The sequence below is a fragment of the Oncorhynchus mykiss genome, chromosome 8 (assembly GCF_013265735.2).
Source record: "Oncorhynchus mykiss isolate Arlee chromosome 8, USDA_OmykA_1.1, whole genome shotgun sequence".
In the NCBI taxonomy this organism is placed as follows: Eukaryota; Metazoa; Chordata; class Actinopteri; order Salmoniformes; family Salmonidae; genus Oncorhynchus; species Oncorhynchus mykiss.
The window spans coordinates 22,368,785-22,383,212 of record NC_048572.1 but is presented as its reverse complement, the minus strand read 5'-3'; the positions used below and the strand labels follow the sequence as shown (position 1 = coordinate 22,383,212).

At 42.3% G+C, this 14,428-nt stretch overlaps 1 protein-coding gene across 1 annotated transcript in view; it reads right to left on the bottom strand.

Moving 5' to 3' along the window:
- LOC110529613 (scavenger receptor class A member 5) overlaps positions 1-14,428 on the bottom strand; it is an 84,533-nt gene that overhangs the window by 19,813 nt on the left and 50,292 nt on the right. Inside the window, exons 4-7 of the mRNA XM_021611970.2 lie at positions 8,220-8,894; positions 6,453-6,533; positions 5,667-5,774; positions 1,053-1,118 (exon numbers count right to left, since the gene is read on the bottom strand). Coding sequence (XP_021467645.1) covers positions 1,053-1,118; positions 5,667-5,774; positions 6,453-6,533; positions 8,220-8,894 — 930 coding nt within the window. The remainder of the gene's footprint in view (positions 1-1,052; positions 1,119-5,666; positions 5,775-6,452; positions 6,534-8,219; positions 8,895-14,428) is intronic.

Here is a 14,428-nt window from a genome sequence, read left to right as displayed (position 1 = left end):
TAAAGCACCTGACATTTTATAGCTTGTCAAGCTAGGGGCTTTATGTCCAATTGCACCCCCAACCCTCAGTCCCAGCTCTCAGCACCACACTCAGTCCCAGCTCTCAGCCCCAACCCTCACCCCCAACTTTCAGCCACAACCCTCAGCCTTCTAGGATAATTTGTATTTATTTTTTATTTTACCTTTACTTAACTAGGCAAGTCAGTTAAGAACAAATTCTTATTTACAATGACGGCCTACCGGGGAACAGTTGGTTAACTGCCTTGTTCAGGGGCAGAACGACAGATTTTTACCTTATCCTCTCGGGGATTCAATCCAGAAACCGTTCAGTTACTGGCCCAATGCTCTAACCCCTAGGCTACCTGCCACCCCAAAAAAACATGGTTGTCAGTTGTGACATTGTAAACATCAAGCGAGATAGAGGATTAATGACCCAGGGGACTGGGGAGCGCGATCCCCAACTCAAAGAGCCCCAAGGGTTCTGAGCTGTGACACACCTTCGTCTCACTACGGGAACCTACACATTGTGACACCACTGCTTCCCACCAACCACCAGCATTCCATGTACAAGTAGAGCAGAGATGTATGCCTGTTGTGATTCGGTCCATGAAATGGTCTATTTTTCTATTTGATCCTTTGGCATCCCTGTTTACAAGTGATGCGTGTGTGCCAGGTGAGAACCTACACCTACTCATGTAAATGAGTGATGAACACACTAGACTGACACCAGCATGTGACGTTAGCTCTGGTGCTGAGTTTTGAAATGTTTTTTTGAAAGGTGCAAACTGCATTCTAAAGCCAAACAGAAAGATAGCAGGCCTCAAAAGACACTCTGCACTCCTTCACCCCCTGAACAGCAGTAAACAATAATTGGTAGGTCAGTTAGGGTTCAATTCTGTAACCTACCTGTGTTTTACTACAACCTATTACAATAACCAATTTTACGATGCAGCAGTGTTACAGATATGTATGCAGATAACAATGGACCAACATCATTGAGAGGATGATGAGCATCAGCAATCCCATAACTCTTCACTATTCACTGGTCTCACCTGTTTTTTCACCACGGTCACCTCGGTCTCCCTTCTCGCCTTTCAGTCCTCTGTCTCCTCTGTTACCTTGGAAAGGACAGACAGACAACAAAACATTGTGTTACAGCCAGTGGAAACTTTAGGAGACGCACAGATGAATATTTCACTTTTCACACCTGTAACTACAAATTCAAACTGGAAATAAGTAAAACGGATGATCCTGTTGAACAAGATCAGTATGATGTTCCTAGAGAACCTTCCCACATGCTATTTCTCTTCTAAATATTGCCCTCTCACTCTGTCATGGTTGACTTTGTGTAGGTGGGCCTGGATTAGGCCTAAAGCTAGGCTATGGTTTGAGGTTTCCATATTGCCTTCCTGGAATACTTCTGAGCAGGGCCGCTGAAAAAAGTGTGGCAAGGTGGCATTTGCCATAGCTCTATTAGATCAGGTGTGGTAGTGCCACACCACTTTTGATTTAGTTTAATAAAATATATTGATGCAAAGCGTTAAAAAGAGGGGCAAATTTGCCTCATGATTTGTGCACAATTACTCTGTCCTTCACATCAGAGTGTTGCTGCAGGCTCTTTGCGTGTCTTGACCAATCAGATTCACGGGAATTGGAGGTCGTGCACAAAACTCAAGGTGCGCTTTCCACTTTCCTGCGCTTTCTCTGTGTCTCTGTTTAGGAAACCCCCTTCTTTAAAATATAATTCATATGAACAAGTACAAGTACAAGGTTGCTGAAGTTTGACAGGGTTTTCATCACCCCCAAGGCCAGTAGTTTTTCCAGGAGTTTTTTAAAACCTTGTGACCAGATCAGAAAAACTCTGGTCCCATCATAGCCCGTATTAAACCTTTTTACAACTGATTAATCACGTCATACCATATAAGGTCAGAGTTTTAACTGGTTAGGTTACTAGATCAGGAAAAACTACGGACCCAGATTTTTTTTCCCACCACACCACTCTGGGACCTGTGGTGCCACCTCCACTTTTGAGACAAGAATACTTGTGAGATTATCTTTTTTCCCATGGTTGGGGGAACAAAGTAACTCTAAAATAGTCCACTTCACACTGCGAGGAAAGACAGCTGAACCAACCTCAGGTCTGATTTTAGACATCCCTCAACTCAATTTCCCTTTGGATACCTTATAATCTTGTAACGTGAACTGAAGACCCACAAACTAAATGTAAGCACCTTGTCATTAGACTTAACAATTATAGGACAACCTCCTTGTGAACTACAGAATCTTCAGCTTTTGCTGAAGTGGACTAGAAAAACAGCACAAAGAAAAATACAGTATAGACAGCAAATACAGTATAGTGAGGTGTATGTTTCTCCAAAAGTAAACATGAACACATATGTCCTTGATTCTCTGTGATGCGACATCCATGATTGTGGACTATTGTTTCGTTTGTTGCTCTGCGCTCGTTGTCTGAGGCAACTCATCTGTCTGTCTGTGGGTTGTATGCCATATTATGAAAGACAAAAAGGAGTCAGAGCAAAAGACAACATCAATTTAACGATTAAAGGATTTTATGAAAAATCGCTGGGGTTGAGAGGCTGAAAGCACAGTCGTCCTGCAGCTCCTCTTTCAGAGTGAGCAGAGAGACCTTTTATGGCGTCTTTCTGGCTTTACTACTTGAAGCCAGTTAACAGTCTTAGAAATGTTTTTAAAAGAAGATCCTCCTTGGACACATTTGTGTCCTGAAGAGGGCATCTGATGTTGATCTGATGAGGATCTGAGTGTGGGTGCAGGGACATTCTGGAGCCTGGCAGTTTCATCTGAAAGTCTTGATTGTTACAAGTGTGCTAGCACCATACATTTAATTTACTGTCTGAACTTGAGAGAGGCAGTGGGAAATGAAGTAATCAGTCAAATTCAATCTTTAATTCCACTAAATTAAGATTGGTTGTATTTTGATATGTACCAGAAGTTTATGTCCGTGATTATAGAGGACACCACACAATAAGACAAAAATGAGCATTATGGTACTGTCAACTTTTTTTTGTAGAATATTCATAAAAATAACAAACTCTGGATATGCCTTTGATGGAATATTAAAATTCCGACCACTCAGTTCTGTGGGAACATCTCTCCGTAACTACAAGTTTTAAACCACAAGGTGTGGTTATGAGCTGTTACTGTAATAAAGTGACTGTTATCCCACGTTTAATTCCTGTATTTTCAGATCCAAAATCACAGGAAAGTGTCCAATGGCAGTGGCACCCAAACAGAACCACCAATTGTTGGGTATTGCTCTGAGCTGACCACATCCTCATAGTAATGTGTGCGGTGGTCAGGAAATGTTAGACACTTACTCTGGTTCAAACACCCAATGCCAAACACAGCTCTAACTCACAGAAAAACATGCATTAAGAAAGGCCTACTTTAACAGGCCACACAACATCTCTCCCTTTTCCACAAGGGTGCTTTTACAAGCTTTACTAAAAGGCTAAGTGCCTTTGTTATTTTATTTCGTATTTATCTAACCCCGTGCTATGTGTGTTGTAGTCACAGTGAGTCAGTCTAACAGGGCTGGGAGGACAGGGCAGATAGAGAGTGCAGAGCACCCACATCCAATCGTAATGTTATTGGATCACAGGGGTTTGAGCCTCCAGCACCGGACAGTTCAGCCAAACTAAACTGATCCAGCTGTTTGGTTTGCATAGAGAAATAAAATAAGTCCATTGTGGATAGTCAAATCCATGACCAATACAATAAGGCACTGTGTCTCAAATCATATGTGTGAGAGGAGTATCTGATTACAAAACAAGTTCTGATTCCCAACACACAAGGTGACGAAGGATGAAAAAGCTTCCTAGAAGCAAGGTTGGACTAGCCCTGAGACATGGCTGTAGACTCCTATGATGTCTAGGCACCATCAGCGTCTACAGTCAGGTCTCAGGGCTAAGGTTGGACCAACTAAAAACCGGACATGGCTTTCCTCCATTATTATGGTGTAGGGAGACATTTCTGTCTGCTAGGTTTTAGGTTGGCGGTTCAGCTGATAAGGAAGGTCTGCTTTGGGTTAGGATGGGGAGGCAGAGGGCATGAAGATATACAGTACCAGTCAAACGTTTGGACACACCTACTCATTCAAGGGTTCTTCTTTATTTTTACCACGTATTCTTTACTATTACTCTACATTGTAGAGTGAATACATCATAACTATGAAATAACACATTTGGAATCATGTCGTAACCAAAAAAGTGTTAAGCAAATCAAAATATATTTTATATTTGAGATTCTTCAAAGTAGCCACCCTTTGTAGTCACCTGGTGTGCCTTGCTAAAAGTACATTTGTAGAATTGATTTCCTTCTTAATGCGTTTGAGCCAATCAGTTGTGTTGTAACAAGGTAGAGGTGGTATTCAGAATATAGCCCTATTTGGTAAAAAAACAAGTCCATATTATGGCAAGAACATCTCACATAAGCAAAGAGAAATGACAGTCAATGTGGAAAATGTCAAGAATTTTGAAAGTTTCTTTAAGTGTAGTCGCAAAAACCATCAAACGCTATGATGAAACTGGCTCTCATGAGGACCGTAACAGGAAAGGAAGACCCAGATCTGCTGCAGAGGATAAGTTCATTAGAGTTACCAGCCTCAACTGCACCTCAGATTGCAGCCCAAATAAGTAACAGACACATCTCAACATCAACTGTTCAGAGGAGACTGTGTAAATCAGGCCTTCATGGTCAAATTGCTGCAAAGAAACCACTACTGAAGGACACCAACTAGAAGAAGAAACTTTCCTGGTCCAAGAAACACGAGGACGATATCTGTCCTTTGCTCTCATGAGTCCAAATTTGAGATTTTTGGTTCCAACCGCCGTGTCTTTGTGAGATGCCCAGTAGGTGAACGGATGATCTCCGCATGTGTGGATCCCACCATGAACAATGTAGGAGAAGGTGTGATGGTGTGGGGGTGCTTTGCTGGTGACAACTGTCTGTGATTTATTTCGAATTCAAGGCACACTTAACCAGCATGGCTACTCAAAACACAACTCCAGGCTGTGTAAGGGCTATTTAACCAAGAAGGAGAGTGATGGAATGCTGCATCGGATGACCTGGCCTCCACAATCACCCGACCTCAAACCAATTGAGATGGTTTGGGATGAGTTGGACCGCAGAGTGAAGGAAAAGCAGCCAACAAGTACTCAGCATTTGTGGGAACTCCTTCAAGACTGTTGGAAAAGCATTCCAGGTTACTACCTCATGAAGCTGGTTGAGAGAATGCCAAGAGAGTGCAAAGCTGTCATCAAGGCAAAGGGTGGCTACTTTGAAGAATATAAAATATATTTTAATTTGTTTAACACTTTTTTGGTTTCTACATGATTCCATGTGTTATTTCATAGTTTTGAGGTCTTCACTATTATTCTACAATGTAGAAAATAATAAAAATAAAGAAAAACCCTTGAATGAGTAGGTGTGTCCAAACTTTTGACTGTTACTGTAGTAAATCAGATGGAATAGACCCTGAGCATCCATTGCCCTCTCTGAAGCCTGAGCTTAAAAGATAAGGGAGATAGATGTAACCATTGACAGCAGGTTCAAAGAGGCAGCGAGGAACAGATGTTAGTTTAACTAATGGCTCTACAGTTGTCAGACAGTACTAATATCAGACATACCTTTGGGCCCTTCGGGTCCCATATCCCCTTTCTCCCCCTGTAGGCCGTCATGGCCGCTCGGGCCCTTTAGTCCCCTTGGACCCTGGAATCCTTTTTCTCCTGTAAAACCTGCCGGGGGTACATAAACAAAGCATTGGATTTATTTTCCCAATTCTTTTCAAACAGGATATCTGAAATGCGTTTCAAAGAATGCAAACAGCCTATCTTATACGAATATTTGAGTAAGATGGTCCGCTTTCATGCCATAATAACATTTTCCAATGTTCTCTTTCTTTATTCACCATTTAATTATGTAATGAAAGACTATCTCAAAGAATGCCCCTGCTACATTTCAGAGGATGCTTTGAGCCCAGTTGGAGGGCTGTCATTAGGTTGCTAGTAGACAGAGTGGACTTATGAATTTGGAACCATAGAGGGTCGTGTTCACTAAGTAACCCCTGATGAATCAAGAATTGAAGATATAGTCGCTGCATTACTAACAAGGTATACTGTAGTAACCAACTCTTTCATAAGTAGGATAGTGGACTGACTGATAGTTTGAATGTGGTAGGAGGAGTGTTCTGGGTGGCTATAACAAATGAACATGTTCCATGCTCCTAAAGGGAGGATTGCTTTCAGCATTCTTCTTGGAAATATATTTCTATCAGGGTTTAGGCTACATAATCCGTGACCCGGGCCAATTAAAGTAAGATACGTTTCGAGGACATGGTTGAAAAATGGTTGAAGAATGTCATGTATGTTGAAAGCTAGAATAGGACAAATGACAGTACTGTACAGTGTACGGACCTCTCATCCCTATGAGGCCTGCCACACCAGAGGCCCCAAGTGGCCCAACATCGCCCTTCTCACCTTTTGGTCCTGGAGGCCCTGTGGAAAACAACCTCATTAAAGCATTGAGTTGATCCCGACATAACAAACTGATGAATATACTGTAATATGAAGACAATATGATTACTGAAGTTGTGTAATTCCTCTTGGTATGTCATTCATGTTTCACCACACCCTCAGACTAAAGCAGAGGAGCTCAAGGCAGAATCTGAGTCTGAAACATGGTTAACGGACATCATCCAACAATTGTTTTTACTTGGATCCAGTTAACTGACATCAGATTTGTTTGTAGAATCAGCTTGGCCACAACGGAAACCACGTTTCCCAAGGTACACCACAATGGAACCACAATTGAAAAGTTAGACATTAGTCTTGTTTTGTCCGACTGACATTTTCAAAGTAGCCTTTCAAATCATAATGTGAGCTGCTCCTTAGATCCTAAGATACTGTCCTGGCATAAAGTAGTGGCTAATGACAAGTCAGGGTTGAAAGTTAAACTTGGAAGTCTTATCACACTGTAGGGTCTGAAGGGAAAACCACTCCACTTAATTGGTGTTGACTGGCTTGTTTTAGTAGTAGGACCAATGATATCACTCATCACTTCTTAACAGTCTTCTATTAATTCAATTAAGAATGCTCAAGACAAACAAACATACTCCATGAGGGTATGAGGGCCCTATTTGCATGTCAAGGGAAAACACCTGCAATGCAATCAGTTTTGAGACATTTGGTATCAACTTGATAGATAGATTATTTAAACCATTGGCTTTCTGATGAAGCTGTGATGCTTTAAAAAAGCAAACATGTTTAGGCTATTTAAGGTGGCTGATATTGTTTTTACACTAAGGACAACCATTTATATAAGGATCCATTAAAATAACATTCAAGTTTCCTTATTTTGTTTCACCACTGGTGAATAATGAAATTAGCGCGAGATCAATGTTTAAATTATGACAATTACATTTCCATGAGAATGAAGGCAATGGACACAGTGATCCTCCAAGCCAGAAGACACTTCACTAAAACAGCAAACATGTCACTCCTGAGGTCATTCCTGTTAATCAAGAGGCTGTGTGATGATTATAAATGTTTCCATGCTCTCCTCAGACCAACACATCACAGTTTCTTGATCCACCTCTCAACTATGCTTACATTTGTGTTTTCTTCCCCTTCTCATTTGTTCACCACTGCCAAATTGGAAGGTATGCATGAAACATAAGCTAAAGGCATTGGGATGGAGGGATGGAGTGATGAAGGGAGGGAGAGGAGGCAGGCCAGAAATACCAATTACCACGACAAGGTGTGGAGCTTTCCTGGCTAAACCCATGCTTAATGACAAGCAAATGGGATGTGCAGTGGAACAAATGACAGGGCTGATTTCCTTGGTTTTGGAGGCTTCTAAATGTAACCCACAATTGTTTCCAGCCTAAATAAAACACTGTCCCATTCACATACAATATCAGTCAGATTCTGATTCAAAGTCTTATTTGGCATGGATTCACATCACTGAATTCTGTCTACTTCCTGCTAACATTACATCATGACATACTTATTTGACATTTATTTAACCAGGAAAGTCATTGAGTATGATAGCAAGTCTCAATACAACATCAACATCTTCATCTCACATATTCCTTAACCATCGTGTAAGGAGCTCAGGATTCATAGGGAGATTAATCATGACATAAACTTCATTCTAGCCAGTGATCAGTGATGGGCCGTTACCTTCTAGGGAGGTGATGTTCTTGAGGATATTGGAGTGCTCCCAGTCCTTGAGCCTCAGGTCCTCTGTGATGGTGCTGAGGATCTCTACCTCATTCTTCAGTGTCTCTTCCATGTGCACTTGTGTCTCCCTCATGTACCGTGCATCATGGCTTGCATTGCTGATCTGCACCTGCAGGTCCTGGATCTTTAGGTGATGGACGCTGATGTCGCTGGTGAACGTGTGGTTGACTGAGCCGACTGTCCAGCCAACCTCCTCCAGCCTATCCTTGAGCTGGTTCACCTGGTCTGCTGTGCTCCTCAGCAGGAGGTCGTGGTTGTGCAGCGAGACCGAGGCATGGGCCAGCTGGTTGCTGAGCCCACTCACGTTCCTCTGGGTGGAGCGGTTCAGGACGGATACACGGTCCCCCAGCTGCTCCACGGTGCTGTCTGTCGACTGGCAATGGCCTTGCAGATCCCTGATATCCCTCTCCAGGCTGCTCACTGCCCGGCCCAGCTGCTTTAAGGACTCACTGTGGTTCTGAAACAGGCTCTCCAACTTCCAGATGTTCTCCAAGAGGTCTGCCTGAGAGGAGATGTCGCCCAGGGACTGCTGGAGCTCCCGGGAGCGGTCCTCCATACGGGTCATGTTCTCCATCAGTGCCTCCTGCTTCTCTGAGGACATCTGGGACCTGGACACTGAGGAGGACACATGGAAGAGAGGAGAAAGATGACAGGCTCAATTATACATCTCCTACATCTCCATAGCAGATAGAATATGCTACAGATCAACAACACTTACTACAGAAAATGGCTCCTGAACATTTATCAATGCAATCCACCGCATTGGATCACTTAATTGTCACTGGGATGATGATTAATAACACTAGAGTTGTATACTACAGTATTACTATTAAAACAGCAAGATAGTGTCGTGATCTTTTTTATACCATTGGCAATGACTGTTTGTTGTTAATGTCTTTGGAAAGGAAAGAGAAGTGATCTATTTTAAACAACCTCTATAACAAGGCTTTTAAGGTTTATGTTCTGTTGGAGTGAAGTTCCTTGGTAACAGTGCAGTCAGCCAGAGAGATATTTTGAAACTAAATCCTCTCAGCTCTGCAATGACGACATCCTCTCTTATACGTTCGAGACCCTTATGTAAAAAAAAAAGTGATGTTGCTCAATCTGAGAAAAAGAGAATGTTGGGGAAATGGAAGGAAATGGCCAATTCCCAGCGCACATGTTCAAAATCCCTCTCATCCCTCTCCACGGCTATTAAACAATTGTTGCCTATGTGTGTGTTGTGGACCAGAACTAATTTAATTATTTCAATATGAGGGAAATGTTTGCTACATGGTTGCACAAAGAGACTTTACATTACTTCTCATTTTACATTGTTCAGAAAGTTAATGAGCTGAAAACCAAAATAAGCTGGCACTCAACTACAGAGACTTTCTCATTCCAAAATGACAGTCTATCTTACAGTATGTTATTTCCACACGTAGATAAGCCTAATTGTTATTAATCAGGAATTCACGGACGGCAACTTCGGCTCTAATGTGGGTTGAAGAGTAACGTGGCAACGTGCCAAAAAGCACAAAACCAAAACAGATGGATTTGTTTCCCAGACGGATAAATTAAGAAGAGATGTGGGATTCTGGACTGGGGTGAATATAGAGTAGGTGAAGGTCTGTCCTCCTTTAGCATTCAATCCCTCATTCTTGGAGGAACCGAACTCACTGTGGCTCTTCACATGACCTTGACCTGTCCCTGCTCTACCAGGACAGTAACAAGAACTCACACAAGATAACACAGAGGACTCAGGAACTCACACAAGATAACACAGAGGACTCAGACCTCACACAAGATAACACAGAGGACTCAGGAACCCACACAAGATAACACAGAGGACTCAGACCTCACACAAGATAACACAGAGGACTCAGGAACCCACACAAGATAACACAGCAATTCCCCGAAGGATATCTAATGTATGAATTTCAAAATCGCCCATGCAACATTTACCCTTGCACTAGAGCCAAACAAAATTGCAAACGGGTGTGGTGACCAGTAAACTGGACTGCTCATCGACACAGCCAGCAGGCGATGTCAACAACCCCATTCCTCCACTGGACTACCTACCATGAAGACGGGAGAGTCTGTAAAATATATGGAGAGTCAATGTGTAAAACATCCCTGTGAGGGTGTGGTGGCGGACCTGTTATTCCCAGAGGCCTCGCTGTCCGGGTGTATCATGTGGTTTTACAGGATGTCACTGTGCAAGACCATCTCTAGAACCAGGTGGTCGTCAGCTGTTTGCTCTCAAACTAGTTAAAGAGGAGAGGAGGCTGAAAAATACAGGCCACGCTCCTCTGCTTTTCCTGTTATTGGATTTCACATCCCCACACCCAATGCATGTTCCTGATTACCAACCGTAGCTTTTGATTCTTAAACAAGCCTTTTCATAAAATAGTTAATGTTCTGTGTCTGTCCTAGGAGTTCAGTATGCAGGGACTTTTCACCTAGTGGAAGTGTGTTATTGTCAATAAGAACTGATGTCCTCTCCCACAAAAAAGTACTACACTGTACTATAGAATACTATAGTACATACTACAGAATGAGGTAGTAAACTGCAGTATACTGTAGAATCATATACCCCCCACTGTAGTGTCCCTAGATCATGTAGAGCTTACTTTAGAATTTAGATTTTGTAGTTTACTGTGGAATCCTATACCCCACACTGTAGTATCCCTCAATCATGTAGTGCTTACTTTATAATTTTCATTTTGTAGTGTACTGGAGAATACTATACTACACACTCTAGTGTTGTCACGATACCAGAATTTTGACTTCGATATGATACCAGGTTTAGTATCACGATACTCGATACCATCACTATACTCAATACCAAAACGATACCACAACAACAACAAAAAGATGGCGTATTAACCAAAGTCACAGAATGGCACTTGATCCAGACAAATAAACTCAGCAATCGCTCTGTTCATATTTTGGGTATCTTTTGAGTTTAATATCCTTACATTTGTAAATGTATGTCCATTTTTTTGACACAAACATGTATTCAATTGTACAATCATACAATCAATTTGACTTTGTTTCTATTCCTCTAACTACAAAACAACATAATGAACTTGGTCAAATCAAAATGTATTTGTTGCATGCTTCGTAAACAACTGGTGCAGACTAACAGTGAAATGCTTATTTACTCATGGTCAGCTGAGTCTCTGTGGAAGCACAGTTGCATTTCAGAGGAAGCAACAGATCTATGAAGTCCTTTTGGTGTACTCTTGTTAAAGTGTTATTTATCTGTCAGACAAACAAACCTAATCGTCTAGGCGTTAATAAACTTTGCTTGTTCTTTATATATGCCTCTGTGCTGTTTCCCTTTAATGGGCCTAGAACCTGCCTAACGTTTAGATGTTACAATTGTTGTCTGGTCCATTGCATTGCTCATTGCATTGCTCAGAACTATTGAACCAACTCAATAGGTGGCTTTTCACGAACCTGCGAGTCTTATGTTCTGGTTGTGGTTTTCCCCTCATTAAACAGTGAGTGGTGTAGTCTGGTAGTTGTGCCATTTTAGCCAATCCTAGACTGCAGGTTACTACAGCATACTACAGTCATGTCCACAAAAATACTACAGTATACTACATTTATGCCTGTAATAACTTTAGTGTGAATACTATAGTATACTAGTCATGTCTGCAAAAACACTACAGTGAATACTGTAATATACTAGTCACGTCCGCAAATACACTGCAGTGAATACTACAGTAAAGTCCGAAATAACATTACAGTGAGTACTATGGCATCTAAAGTCATGTCCACAGAGACGTTACAGTGAATACTACATTCATGTCCACAAAAACACTACTTAATACTATAGAATACTACAGTCATGTCTGCAAAAACACTACAGTAAATACTACAGTATGTAAATATAATAATATTACAGTATTTAGACCATACTATACTATAGTACTTTTTCATTATGTTTTGTACAAGAATAATATCAATACCTCAATAAAGAACTATAACTATTTCAGCTACATACCTACTCTGCCAGTGGATATACTATAAATCTAAAACCAAAACATACCCACCACAGCTCGTTAGGGCCCTATGACCAAATGACCTGGAACTAACAATAATATAAACACAATGATTGGCTTGATAAAGTTAACTAGTTCCTGGAGAACCATGAGTCTGGGGCAACTAGAGCTGTAGGGGGAGGGGAGAGGGTGGGGGGTGTGCATAGCTAATTATCCATCCTGTTTTAAGCATGGTCCTCATCAGGGTTGTCATGCAGCCCAAAAAAACTGAGGCGGCACAAAGAACATTAGGATGGCTGGGGATGGTCCGGAGGGGGGCTAGGAAGTTGGAGAATTCTGCATTTTTCAAACACCTGAAATCTACCCATAATCACAATGTAAAATGTCTGGGCATATCTAAGCATACCTCTTGAGCTGTCTATATCCTCCTGACTGGAGATTATTTTTTGAAAGGAACAATATATGCTTCTCTGTATCTCTGCTAAAATCTCAGTAAAAGATTGAAAGGAATGTGAGTCTTATTCAGTAAGTTATTGCTTCCTTTTCTAAAATCTACCAAACTTGGCAGTAGGCATGCCAGCTAAGCTAGATAGACAAGCTAGCTACTCTAATTTGATTGATAACCTGAAATGACTTCTTGGTAGCTAGTAATGAGGTTGGGAGATTTTAACTTATCTGGGCTAGCTAAAGTCAACTTCAAAAAATGGGATAGATGGGTAGCAGTATTACAGAGCAACAACAAAATGGTATTAATATATACATTGTGGCAAAGAAGGGGGTCGAGTGATACATGGCAGATATGTGAGAGCAGAACTAATAAACAGGCTCTGCCCGATCACTAAAATGGCCACCCCGATCAGAACTACAGATCACAAAATGGCCGACTGCCAAAACTACAAGTCCCAGAAGCAAGGGGAACCCTCAGAAGGTGGAGCCGACCCACAGATAAAGGGTCAAGAAAAACCAGGAAGGGAGAGAAAGAGGGCTGGAAGGATCTATGAACCCTAGAGAAAGAGACAATAGATATTGGGATGGATTTACCGTGTATGAGCTGGACTGTTTTGGACTTACCTGTTGGCGTTTGGACCTGGACCTACCGAGAACCCGATTTGTGTACCAAACCCTGCTATCCTTGACCTTGCCTACGGCCTGGGTGGACCAGGATGGAGAAACAAACACACAGGTACTGTCCCCATAACTCTCATTCTGGGGTGATTTGGTGACAGTTTCACACTTAATTTGTGACAAACGCTCGTAACCTTGAAAAGGTTTGCCACAACATGTATATATACTGCATATATAGTATATACACTGAGCAAAAATATAAACGCAATATGCAACAATTTCCGAGATTTTACTGAGTTACAGTTCATATAAGGAAATAAAGAACTGGAACACGCCGTTATACACGTCAATCCAGTGCATCCCAAACATGCTCAATCGGTGACATGTCTGGTGAGTATCCAGGTGATGGAAGAACTGGGACATTTTCAGCTTCCAGGAATTGTGTACAGATCCTTGCGACATGGGGCTGTGCATTATCGTGCCATAAACACTGTCTGCCATCTACCCGTTACAGTTGAAACTGGGATTCATCCGTGAATAACACACTTCACCAGCATACCAGTGGACATCGAAGGTGAGCATATGCCCACTGAAGTAGGTTACGACGCTGAACTGCAGTCAGGTCAAAGACCCTGGTGAGGACGATGACCATGCAGAAGAGCTTCCCTGAGATGGTTTCTGACAGTTTGTGCAGAAATTCTTCAGTTGTGCAAACCCACAGTTTCTTCAGCTGTCCGGGTGACTGGTCTCAGACAATCCTGCAGGTGAAGAAGCCGGATGTGGAGGTCCTGGGCTGGCATGGTTACACGTGGTCTGACACCGAGCAGGAGGAAACGTAAACCCTCACGTCCTTAGCCAAAGTAGGCCACCAGTACCTCCCGCTCAAACAGCGCACTGTCCGAACGATCCCGGGATGACCAGAGGAGGGTGACATGTGGGCCCGATCAACTGGTCACGAACAGCAGGTGGGACGTACAGACGCCCAGTGGGACATTGGATGGGAGCAGGCTCTGCACGTAACGCCGGCTCAATGTCCATGTCCAGCTCCCACACTACCGGTGCCACCAGGCAGGAAGCGGGGAGTATGGGAGT